Genomic DNA, 12,579 nt, shown 5'->3' on the forward strand with positions numbered 1-12,579 from the left:
CGATCTGCGCAGCTCCGAGATTAGAGTTGGTGGCAGTTTCTCGTTGCATGAATGCTGCAAGGATAAGCCATTTGCGACCCTATGTAAGGTATGTACTACAATATGATACAAGGTTTCGTAGAAATCATCTTTTTGCGCCCGCAATAGCCCTTGTAGCCCTTGAAACACGTTCACAAGCTTCCGGAGCTTATCGGGTATTGCCTGGGAGCCCAGGCATTTGATGGAGACTGTGGAAGCATAACAGGGAAGTATTTAGCTTTAATGTAAAAAGAGGGTTGACTTAGCCAGACGAGTTGTACATGAACCTAGCTAGAGCTTGAGTTCCCTCAGTGAAGAATAACAATCTTAACCAAGTCTAGCATATACTGGCCTGTTCTCGTTGAGACTGGTCAATTGTCAAAGCCGTGGCATCTTGTCGCAACATCGAATATCAGTGCACCCGGTAGTTACCTTCCTGGTATTGTCTGGCACAGGAACTCGTTCCTTGATAAATTCACATTAACCTAGATGCGATGCAGAAGCTGGTGCCCGAGTGGACGCATATATATATATATATAAACCTAATATATAATTCAGAACCGCCACCCATACAAGTAACAACTGAAATCCAACATCTTGAAACCCCCCAGTGTCCTCAGCCTGAGAACCATAAATTCCAACACCTTTCAGCAACCAAAATGAATAAAATATCCCACAGGCTGCCTATTCCTATCATGGCCTGTTGATAGCCATATCATGTATCATATCACAGCGAGTAAGCCAGCCAGCAGCGCTCCCTGAAACCGCACCCAACTCTCCAGTATAACAACAGGTAGTAGCTTATGGTTGTAGTCGACTTCCCCGCCAACCCGGTTACCACAGTTCTCCATCGGGAACCATATCCTTTGGTGCATGACCCCTCTGTTCTGCCCTGTAACTATTTCGTGATGCACGCACAGCCGCCAGATTCAGCGGTGCAGGTGGCCCCTTACGCGGGGCATTAGGGTCTCGAGGACTCGGGGGCCTTGGCACCGGCTTCGGATGCGCAGGCAGGCCAATGGACCCCTGTGGAAGCTCAGGTGGTCCAGCTGAGTTCCGGTGTTTTGGTGACGTCGGTGAGATCTGCTTGCGGATGTCGGGGTCATATAAATGGTGGACTGGATGGCCACTAGGGGTGGGAGATTGTACAGGGGTCGGTCGACTCTGACGTTTGATCCCGCGAGGTGATGTAGGGGCCCAGGCATCAGCAAAGGCATTGCCTGGGTGGATGGCTGTCAAGAGGGCTGCGGCTAAGAAGGGGAGAAGTCCTCCAACAACCATGAAAGCAGCCTCGTTCTGAAAGACATCCCCCGAAACACCATCTGCAAACTCGACTAGCCGATAGAAGGAGTAAACAATCAAGAGAGCAGATGCCATCTCCATTGCTGAAGACGGTGTTAGCCTAGGAGAGTTATTCCGCAGGATAAGGACGTACCTAGGAGAAACTTCTTAAATCGAGAAGAAGAGTAGACCTGTGAGTGCCGGGCGTCAAGGGTTCCTCGACGAGTGCTCAAGCTGAGGGTGAACCAGAAGTGTAGCCCGGTGCATGCTATCAATGACAAAGCTTGAATGGCCAAGCCTGTAGCTGTGATGGCTGCTCCTTGTTTCCGCTGCTCAAGTCAGTATCGTGATAATGATTTTGCTTCTATCGTTGAGATAACATACTGTGACTCCATTTGATTCATATGCCGTAAAGACGATGCCGATAAGCTCGAACAACACAGTGACTGCAGCGAGTCCCCAAAAGACAAGCCCAGCTACAAGTGGCCTAAAGGGACAAAGTGGCTCTCCATAGATGCCGAGGATGTGAGGAAGGATTATGAAGATGGCAACACTAATCAGCGATGGCCCCAAGACTGTTCCGAATAAAAAGAGGAAGAAGTGGCTCTGGCTATCTCGCTTCGAGTGAAGCAGAATACGGCCAACGAATCCTAGTACTTCGAGAAAAAGTCCGGTGGTGAGTGCGAGGGAGAAGAGGTAGGTCTTGGACCGGATACCAAAGTAGATGGCGGCCAGAGCAAGGAGAGCAAAGATAACAAGCAACACAGCGTTGCCCCCTACACTGGGGCTGTATGAGTAGAAGCCATCAGAGGCCGGACAGGTCGTTCCACAATCGCCTGCCATCGTCGGGTGTCAACCAACAAAGGCTGGCAAATTATCATGGCAGGCTGACAACCAAGTCAAAAGCAAAGGGGGACTCGGAGAATAAGACGGGATGGCTTGGCCCCCATACATATAGACAGACTGATCAGAATTCTACTATCTGCCATCTGCCTAGTCTGGGCGGAGCCCTGCATGTGAGGCTCTGTACTCATGGGGCGCTGCAGAGAGGGGGATCACTGTTGGGAGGGCCATGATGCAGTGCAACAGTAAAGACAAGCTAGACAAGGTCGCAACGGGTGAGACGGGTATTCAGCCTTTACTAAACGGCACTTTGGGCGGCCCAATAGCGAACAAGAACAACTGCCTTAAGCTCGAACCATAATTGATGTAAGAGCCAACACGGCCAATCAAGCTTGGTCATGATCGACGTTGAGGAGCACAAAGTTACATGGTATCCAGTCCTTGCAAAGTGCCAGAGTGAATAGGGAGGGCATCAACGGCATGAAGCATCAAAGAGCATGTGGTTGTTGGTTGTTGGTTGTTGGATCCTTGCAATCATAAGCCAGGATGGCATCCGTAAAGTGGTTTTGCAAGGTTTGTGATGGGTTGGCATGACTAGGACGACTGCACAGAAATGGCTATGCAACTCAAAACATGACATGGACAGAAAAGGTGTAACTTATCCGGAGCCTGCCTGACAGGGTTGTATAGCCCAGGATCATAAATATGTATGTATGTATGTACATAGCAATCTCTGCCTGCAAGAGACAAATCTTGTTCCATTGTCGTTGCGCTGGCTAAGATGGGGGGCGGGCTAAGTGTGCCAATCACGAAGGGATAGAGGCGGGGAAACGGCGGCAGCCCGCACGGCACAGACGCAGCGGGCGAGCGGTACAAGGCCACGAAAGCGGCCAGGCTTTGTCGTGGTTGGTGGACGAGCGCGAAATGGGGCGTTGATGGTCTTTGGGCGGCAAGCGGCCCGCATGGTGCCATTCCGCGAGCTCTTCTAACGCGAGTGGTGATCGGGAGTTACCATAAAGTCGCAAGCACCTCGACGTATGTGACTCGGAAGTGGATGGGTCATGTCATGATCCAGAGCTTCGCGGTGCTGCAGAAGCGCGGAGTGGTTCCGGGACACATCATACATACTCCGTACAGGGCTCGTAAATTGGCGTTGCGAAGCGCGGCGTGAACAATGCCGATCCTGACTCAAAAGGAAACCTAGACTATTACCTCGTCGACCTCGGGAGAACTCGAACGACAAACACCAAGTCGACAGACGGGACCCTGGATATGCAGTTGGTTCGAGATGCAGCACACATCTCATGCCAAATTGTGGGTGGGCGTTGAAACACCTCGGCAGAGGGTCCGTGAGTGCTATGAGGTGTCGATCGCGGGCTTTCCTGCCCTGACAGACTCAATGCCGACAAAAGTATCGTGCCAATTGCGGTCTGTATCCACCTCTGTGTTGTTGATATGTGATGGAGTGTGTCAAAGAACTCTGTTGGTTGATATCTTGTCGGACGTTATAGTGGAGATTGCGACAGGCTTCGAGGCTGGATCAAGCAGGTGACGCTCATGAAAAGTTGTCATCACCAACACTCTTCATGCGTCCTGTGCATCTATCTGCATTGCAAAGCACCTTGTGCTTGGCTTGGGCCTTGCAAGCCCTTCTCTGCCCTCCCTGCCCTGTCTATGATACCAGCATTTCCAATCTCCAGGGAATTGATCTTCGAACCTTCTCCACCAAACATCTTATAACTCATCGCGGCACAGCAGAGATGTGACCGCGTGAAAAGCTTGGGTAGACGAGACGACTTGTACCCCTGCTTGAGGGACTTTTGGTAGATTGCCCTCCATGAATTTGGGTTGAAGGGCCACAATCTCGAGTTGCCAGATTTGTACCTACCTAACCTACCTATGGTAACAAATGGCTTTCCGGAGAAGCGGCACTAAAGCACCCGATCATCCAAGCCACATGCGCCACATTATCAGTAAGGTACTTAATTAATCTCCTAGCCACAGTCACCCCTCCTTCATGTCAGGTGCGGTGAGGCCTATCGCGGGGCTTGGCTCAGGCTGAGTAGCCTTGGTGACGTACATCCAACTAAGTAAACCCAGGTTTCCCGTGCAAACCGCTTAAGAAAGAGTCAATGAGAATCGATCAAGTTGCCTTTATGCAGATAATCCAAGACTGACAGATCGTGGAGCTATTCGAGAGGATACGCCAAATTGTGAAACGCTCCTTCAAACCAAGAGTCTCTGGTAGAGATCTCTAGCTTAGTACCTATATCACGCTCAACTCACTCCAGCTCACGACAAACATTATTGGACTGTTAGGTCCGAGTCAATCTCAGATCCAGCACTCAAGTCACACAGGGGCCCTCTCATTCTCTCAGCGTCAGTCTTTTCCTGACGCTCACCCATCATGTCTATTCGAATAGCGCTGGACAACCAGCCCGAGTTCTATACCAACCTCGACTTGGTGCAGGGCCGAATCATCCTGGGTCTCAACCGCGCCGAGCAGATTGGAAGTATTGTTGTCAAGCTTGAAGGGGAATCGGGAACAGCTCTACAGGCTCCGAATGCCTTTGATCCACAGAACATGGCCAGGCTACAACCTAGCCCTCAACGGCCTCCTGGCAGCACCGCAGCTGAGAACCATAAAATCTTATACAAACTACAACAAGTCTTTCCGGATGACTATTATGCGAGCTCTTCTAACCCTTACGGTGCATACCCCCTGCAAGCAGGCGAGCACGAGTTTCCTTTCAAGTTCAAGCTTCCCATCAATAATGCATGCAGCGACCCAATGGCTATGTCGAAAATCGGCGGCATGGCCAACGTTGGTGGTTTTGGGGGTGGAGGAATGTTTGGCATTGGTGGTGTTAGGGTCATGGATGGTAGCAAGCAACTCTACCTTCGCCATGTCACCCGCACACTACCTCCATCATTAACAGGATATCCTATGGAGGCAGAAATTCGATACTACATCAAGGTTACAATCCAGAGACCGGGATTGCTCAAGGAAAACTGGCGGTATCAGATCGGTCTGAAGTTCCTCCCTATTGAACCGCCCCGGCCGAAGCCGACAACCCAGGAGGCTTTTGCTCGTCGCCCCTTCACATTTCGGCCAATGACCCCTCAGGCAGAGAAGAAGCGGTCCTCCCTCTTCAACTTTGGAAGCGGCACAGATTCAAAGTCAGCCTCTACTCCAGAGCCATCTGCAGATATTGCACCAGCTCCAGCAATCGAGATCTCAGCACGCCTTCCTCACCCAAGCGTCTTGACTTGCAACAAGCCTGTTCCCCTACGGCTTATCGCCAAAAAGCTCAACAACAATCCAGAGCAAGTCTATCTAGTGTCGTTCCAGATGGAGCTTATAGGCCGTACTGATGTCCGCGCGCTCGAGCTTCAGAACCAAAAGATCAACCGATGGGTTGTTGTGTCAAACCCAAACATCAACATCCCGTTGACTACAGGACCTGCTGACGAAGTTGGGAGTGAGTTGGTGATTCCAGACCATGTATGGAAGAATTTGCCTCTTCCCAACACTGTGGCACCCTCATTCGTCACTTGTAATCTTTCTAGAAGGTACGAGCTCGAGTTGAAGCTTGGTCTAGCCTGGGGTAAGCCAAAAAAGGGCATCACCAACAAGAGCCCCCCGGTCATCCTCCTACCGCTACACTTTGCGCAAGTCGAGGTTTATTCTGGTATTACACCGCCTCCTGAACTCGTTGAATCCGCAAGATCAACGCGGCCGGGGCGTGCAACCTTCACGAATAACGTCCCGCCCCGTCTGCCACCCAGGCAAAACTCAGTCTCCTCAGCCCCAGTGTCAGCTCAACAGCAACGGCCTTCTCAAACTCCGAACCAGGTTCCTCCTCAGCCAACTCATGATTCCCTCTATCCACCACAACTAGCTCCGGGTCAAGAGGCACCTCCATATGACGAAGCTCCGCCCAGCTATGACGAAGCCATCGCGGAAAACCTGGCTGGTCCCTTCGACGGCATGCAGGCACGGCCAGCCTACAGCGGTGTCACGAACGAGAATTCGCCAAGCCAGTTACCTCCTGAAAAGAGTTGAAAGGATCCAAAGCATGAATTGTCTGGATAAATACTTTAATGTGCTGATGATAACGACAATTCCGGGTGTTGAGAATTTTGTTAGGACTGAGAAAGGGAGTGAGGGGTTCAGTCCGATACTGGCTCGATCATGGTGCCATTAATTCTTCATTTGATTGTAATGACGACAGGTTGTTGAGTTCGTACTTTCATAGTGCCTTTCATGTGCTGTTCTAAGAGGAGTTCTTGGTTAAGTACTGGCACATGTACATCCCAGACCCAGGCTTGGATGTAACTCCAATACCACCTTATTGTCATGCATAGTTTGAGGTTATCGTGGATCTAGAATCCCATTGTTAGTAATAGAGGCATAGATACCAAATACCTACCTAATTAGAACATTTTCAGCTCAATTTACGAAACATTTACTTTGACTTTAAAGAATCAGTTGCAGTAAAGGCAAGATCATTTCCATACACCCAGAGATTATATATTATGAAGGCTTTTTATGATATTTGGAAATATTTACAGTAACATTTAAACTATAAGCCAATAATTCCAAGATAAAGAGTTACTCATCCTACATTTTTCGAAGAACGCGGAGCGCAAAGGCAACTATTCCACCCATACCACCTACAAAATAAATATCACATGTATTCGCGCCGTGACGTCACCAGTTCACGACATTCGTTCCACTTGACTTAGGTACTGGATCTCTACACCAACACTTCTATCACATTGCGCCCATGCGACTCAACAATCCATGAACAGATCGGTAATATGGCGCAGCGCGCCTGCTTTACCCCTATCTCGGCAACTATACGGCGCGCAATGCCATCGAAGCTTCACTTGCAGCACTTACCTTGCACGTGAGCATGATCCGAGGATAAAGGCCCTGGGCCGGGAAATATCTGACGACTATGCGATAATAAGAGAAAAATACGGTACCGCATCTAATCCCGCGTGTGAAGTTGTCTTGCTAATACTTTTGGCGATAGAGACTCCAAAGTATCCCATCGTCCTCGCCCACGGCCTCTTTGGCTTCGCTGAGCTCCGTCTCTCTCCATACTTTCCAGCTGTCGAATACTGGCATGGCATTCGCGATGCCCTCACTGCGCAAGGCGCCACAGTCCTGACGCCTACTGTGCCTCCATCATCCTCTATTGCCGATCGCGCTACTGCTCTCCGCTCCGCCCTTGAAGCCCACGCTCCAATGCCCGAAGCCGTCACAATTGTCGCACACAGCATGGGTGGTCTTGATGCCCGATATATGCTTTCGCACCTCGCTCCGCTCCCAGTCCGCGTTGCGGCTGTGGTTACCGTTGCAACGCCGCACCGAGGAAGCGCATTTGCAGACTACCTCCTTGATGAAGAAGTCTCACCACTGCACCATTACTTGCCTCAACTTTATCAGACATTTGAAAAAGCTGGTCTCGGTACAGCAGCGTTCTCGCAGTTGACGAGACGCTACATGGCTGAAGAGTTCAATCCGAGCACGCCGGATCAACCAGACGTGCGGTACTTTTCGTACGGAGCGGCAGTAGAGCGGCCGGCCCTGCTGAGTCCATTTCGGCACCCGCACGCCGTTATGACACAGGCCGAGGGACCCAACGATGGACTTGTCAGTGTGGAGAGCAGCCACTGGGGCACATACAAAGGCACGCTCCTTGGAGTGAGCCACTTGGATCTGATAAACTGGTCCAATCGTGTTGGCTGGACAGTCCGGGAGTGGATGGGGATCAAGAAGAATTTCAATGCTATTGCATTCTATCTTGACATAGCAGACATGCTAGCTAAAGAAGGTTACTGATACGGTATCTTCTGGTCTGCATCATGGCACGCATGAGTATTCTACGATCCGCATTCCTGATATCTAAGAGATGGGATAAACATGGAAAAGTAACTGTCATAACAGACATGAAATGAGTAGGCGCCACTTCAGATTAGGGGTTTCACAAGGCTGGAAATTGTTTGTGGAACTAGATTTCGAGTAGATGATTATTGTTGATTGCTTCAAACGAGTAGGTATCAGTAGCATTAGAAGATAGAATACAGCCACCTTGCAGCGAACACTCGACGGGAACCCGCCCTCCAGCACATTTGTCCCACGTGATCCGGTGGAATGTAGGTATGTACAAAAGTTTTGCCAGTCAACTCTGCTATCCGTAACAGATTGCGTTGGCAGTTGACAAGCGAGGAATTGGTGAGGGACGTAACCGGCAACAGTTAACTGGAATACGGGGTCACAGTCGGTCACCCGGTGTGTCGCAGAAGGCACCTCGTCGTAACACCACGTCTACCTGAGGCTCATAGTCCAAAGACGCTCATGACTATGCCTCAGGTCACACTCCACTCTCCTTAACGCCGGCCTCATCCGCATCAAACGGCTTAGACGGTAGAGGCCTTGTTGGCCTTGCGAGCAATGGCCTTCCTGTAGAGGAAGAGGCTGAGAAGGCCAATAGCGACTATCGAGAAATTTAGCATTGTTATCAGACATCGTAGGTAAAAGACATGACATACCAACACCAACAATGCAGAAGACGACAATAACACCAGGCTCCCTGGCGGCCCAGTTTTTACGCTTGACAAGCTGGTGGACGACCTCGTCGCGGGTCATGAGAGACTTGATGGCGGCCATTGTGTCTGGAGTGGAGAGATTGCTAGGGAAGACATGTTAGCAACCGAGTTTTCCTTGGCTCCGCGCCGCGATAAAGTGGCCATAGGCAGACAAGACAGCCCACGCTTTCGCAAATTCTCGTCCTCTTCCACTGAGGGACAATGTCGCACCAATGCAAAGGGGTGATGGCGGCGATGATGTTCAATTGAGCTGCATAGGAGCGAGTCCAGAGCGATTCATCCAGGAAATGTTCTGATGGAATTCTTGGCAAATGTCACTGAGGACACTGACGCCGGCATTTGCGCTAGGATTGCGACGACATGCATGACTCCAGGACTGAGTAGACGGCCATTACACAGGAATTGGCTTGACTGTCGAGCGTACAATGGGCCCGGAGGCGGACGAGAAGAGCGAAAGTAGAGCAGCGTGACTGTGAGTAAGGAATTGACCTACCTTTGCGATCTTGAAGGGTGATGAAGAAGCAGCAAATGAATCTGGTCGCGAAGGCGGGCTCTTCTGTGGTTTTGTTGATCACTATCTGACACCAAAAGTCACCCAAGAGCTGTGAAAAGTGGAGAAAGCAGCGTCACGACCCGCGAGAAATCAGACTTTGTCCCAAACGAGGGAAAGGGATTCTGTACGTAAAATGGGTCCAGATCCCGGGCAACACCAGCTAAGAGAGGTCAAGGCGAGCGAGCAGGGTCTCTTTCAGTGGTTGCTTAGGTCCATGGTGTTAGTGGATACAAGCCCCCAGGGGTGTGAGCATCTTCATCGAGGGGAGCAATGAGGTGTGGTGCGACGGAAGCCAGGCTTCGAGGAGGCGCCAGGTGATGCCCATCAGGTACCTGTCCTATCTCGAGACTCTGAGGCTTTTTGTGCACTGTACAATGCTACCAAAGTCCAAGTACATACAGGATTTGGCGCAACCCCGAGTGCCCCGGATGAGGTGGATTTCCATGGAGGTGGTGATAATACATAATACCTACTCCAATCCAAAGACCAGGGGGAGTGAAAACCAGACTGGGGCTGCGTTATGTACAAGGTGGGACTTACAAAAACGGCAGGCTTGGTCTGCTAGGAACAAAACAAAAACAGAGCAATTGTCACTGGCAAGGATGTAGATCGATTGGAATTTGCTGATATGGGTGTGTCTGAGTGGCCGAAAGAAGGGAGTTTTTGAGGTCCGAAAAGGAGTATTGGTTGTGCCTAGGACGATGCTGGGGTGGACAAGAGAAGATTAGCAGATGAAAGACGAGATATTTCAATCTGTCTTTGGGAAGCTTCGCTGATGGTGAGAAAAGGTGAGGTAAGTACGGAGTAGGTACACCTATGACGACGCAAGTGTAAGGTGTAGGTAGACGACAATGGCAAGGGCCAGGTCACGGAGCTGAAGTAGCAACTCCCCAACTTACAACGAGGGATATTCCAGGCACCTCTTTCTCTGTTACAGCTCTGATATCTAATTGATGAATGGCTACCTAGGTACCTATCATTCATAGCAATCAATAATCGCTCACTCAATTGACTTTCTATCTGAATCGACGCAACCCATACATACCTCATTCCGAGGTAGCCTCCATGTCACCAGATTACAAAGACCCGATACTCGTATCACTCAATGCTTGGTCAATTCCGCTCTCCACGAACGGGCCGCCCATACGTACAGCGACGCTAGTCCCGGTGCAAGGTACGAGCGGAGATACACGATGAGTCTGTACATATCTACATACTGCTCAACATTGCCGCGGGAAAAGAGAGGGAAAAATTGCTGGAACACACCAACAAGTAAACAGCTCGCCTTGACCAATGCGCAACTCGGAACACGGCAACTGAAGAAACGGTGCGGTGAGATTGTCAATCGCCCATGTGGGGTCGAGGCTCTATACCACTTGCATCCATCCATTAATGGGTTCCACGGCCCACGAGGGAGGAAGCCAAAATGCCTGCAACAAGCAAAGCTCGAGGTCTTGAATATCACAGTCTACTCCGTACACACGGTACAGTGCTGCTTTTACAGCAAGAACTTGCGCGAATTTACTCCGTACTTCTCCAATATAGGTAGGCAGGCAATTGCCCATGGAAGGCTGTCAAGTCCGTCCCTTCGGCTGTAACGGAATCGATTTAAACGGGTACCGCCTCCATCTACCACAACAAGCCCATCTCTGGTAGCACGATGGATATCATGCACAAGAGATTGCGCGAAGTCTCCGAACGGCGAAATGACGACAAATACAGTATCCAGCCTCGTGCCAGTCCCTGGTCGGTTCTCGTAAAGTATCGGTTTGCGCTTCTACGTTGTTGTTTTTCTTTTTTGCAGCCTCTGTTTAATTACATGAGTTATGGGAGATGAGGCCTTGCCAACTTGATCAACACCTGTGTCTCGGCAGCTCTTGAGGGACCAATCAAACAAATGCGCAAAAGCTTAGCGCAGGCTGTTGTCTTCATAATACCTATTGCATGAGCCATCGTCAAGCATCCAAATATGCACCTATTGCCCTGAGAATGTGCTTCAGGCTTTGTTGCTTCAGGTGATCATATCGCGAGAAACATTCTCTTACCGCAGTCTCCCGAACGGATGGCAGCCTCGGGCACGCCGCCGCTCTACAAGGACTTCTCATTCACTCTCATTGTCACCTTGTTACCTGGGCCTGCTAGGTTCCATCCGAAGGGAAGATCCTCCAAAAACCAGCTCCCCACATCTTTTCCCCGAATCTCCACAATTGCATGCGACACTGTGCAAGCTAAAGCTTTGCTTGACCTGACATGCAAGGATCCAGCAACCGAGTCTGAAATCAAGCCTTATCGACCCAGTTTCAATGCCGGGAAGAAGCATGCATCCTTTGTTTCCGGCGCAATCTACGAACTTGCGAGCGACGGTCATCCAATAATCAAAGTATCGGAGAAGACTTTGAGACGAAAGAGGTTATTAGCACCAGGGCCCACGATCAACATTGTCGCCATCCTCAAACAAAGTCTCATCCTGTTGACTTTTAATGACTCTGAATAACACAACATGTGTTTGCTGCTGCATGGCATGGGGGTCTACCAGCATCATGAGAGAGCCCTGGGCTGCCGGCTTGGCGTGGAAAGTGGAGAGTCGATATCCCATAGCTGACCACTGAAAACATACGGATAGGTGCCACGGCAAGCCTCGAAACTCTCTTGACGGACATCTCATCAGTTCTCTTTTCCATGTCCGATATGGTTTATTCAAAGGCAGGATTGTCAGCTGGTGCTCGTTGAATTTAGAGGTCAGAATTCCAGACCCGGAGCTCAATCGAAATCCCGGCTGGAAGTCCCGGGGACGAGGGATAAAGCGGCTATGTCTACACGGTCTCGCGCCCTAGCTGCCGACTTGTGGCCGGGCCTCAGGGGGCAAGAAAACAACGGACCTTGATATAGGGTGTCAAAATAAACCTCGCAAATAGTCCCCTAAGCTTAGGCTAAACTTACCTAATATTTTCATCACTTATGGTTGAAGTCCTGAGTTTTCTTTCCTACCCTAGCCGGGACACCTCGCTATCACCGGGAGGAGTGCACCCCAGCGCGACAACCGCTTGCGTTGGTAGTGTGATGAGGTCATAGGCCATTAGTGCGTAGACTTGAAGGAGAGCGCTTTTCGAAATACCTATCATGCTTTTCTACGGCAACGACTCGCCTTCCTGGGTCGAACTGGAAATCCTTACTAGCCTGGCGAGGTTTTGCTATTACTGTTGTGTGAATACAGCTGTGGCCGGATAAGCAGACCAAAACATACACACATACTCCGTACATTG

General features: G+C 50.3%; 3 protein-coding genes across 3 annotated transcripts; 2 read left to right on the plus strand and 1 right to left on the minus strand.

Moving 5' to 3' along the window:
- Positions 1 to 852: 852 nt before the first annotated feature.
- On the minus strand, positions 853 to 2,142 carry FTJAE_8172 (phospholipid-translocating ATPase; the record flags this gene model as incomplete). Its single annotated transcript, XM_037354961.1, has 3 exons — positions 853 to 1,403; positions 1,454 to 1,628; positions 1,684 to 2,142. The coding sequence occupies 3 exons, from the start codon at positions 2,140 to 2,142 to the stop codon at positions 853 to 855; spliced, it is 1,185 nt and encodes a 394-aa protein (XP_037204760.1).
- A 2,407-nt stretch (positions 2,143 to 4,549) lies between these two features.
- On the plus strand, positions 4,550 to 6,208 carry FTJAE_8173 (uncharacterized protein; the record flags this gene model as incomplete). The annotated part of the gene is made up of 1 exon (XM_037354962.1): positions 4,550 to 6,208. The coding sequence occupies one exon, from the start codon at positions 4,550 to 4,552 to the stop codon at positions 6,206 to 6,208; it is 1,659 nt and encodes a 552-aa protein (XP_037204761.1).
- Positions 6,209 to 6,949: 741 nt separating this feature from the next.
- On the plus strand, positions 6,950 to 7,996 carry FTJAE_8174 (triacylglycerol lipase; the record flags this gene model as incomplete). Its single annotated transcript, XM_037354963.1, has 1 exon — positions 6,950 to 7,996. The coding sequence occupies one exon, from the start codon at positions 6,950 to 6,952 to the stop codon at positions 7,994 to 7,996; it is 1,047 nt and encodes a 348-aa protein (XP_037204762.1).
- Positions 7,997 to 12,579: the final 4,583 nt, after the last annotated feature.

This window comes from Fusarium tjaetaba, assembly GCF_013396195.1.
Source record: "Fusarium tjaetaba strain NRRL 66243 chromosome Unknown NRRL66243_c0000172, whole genome shotgun sequence".
In the NCBI taxonomy this organism is placed as follows: domain Eukaryota; kingdom Fungi; phylum Ascomycota; class Sordariomycetes; order Hypocreales; family Nectriaceae; genus Fusarium; species Fusarium tjaetaba.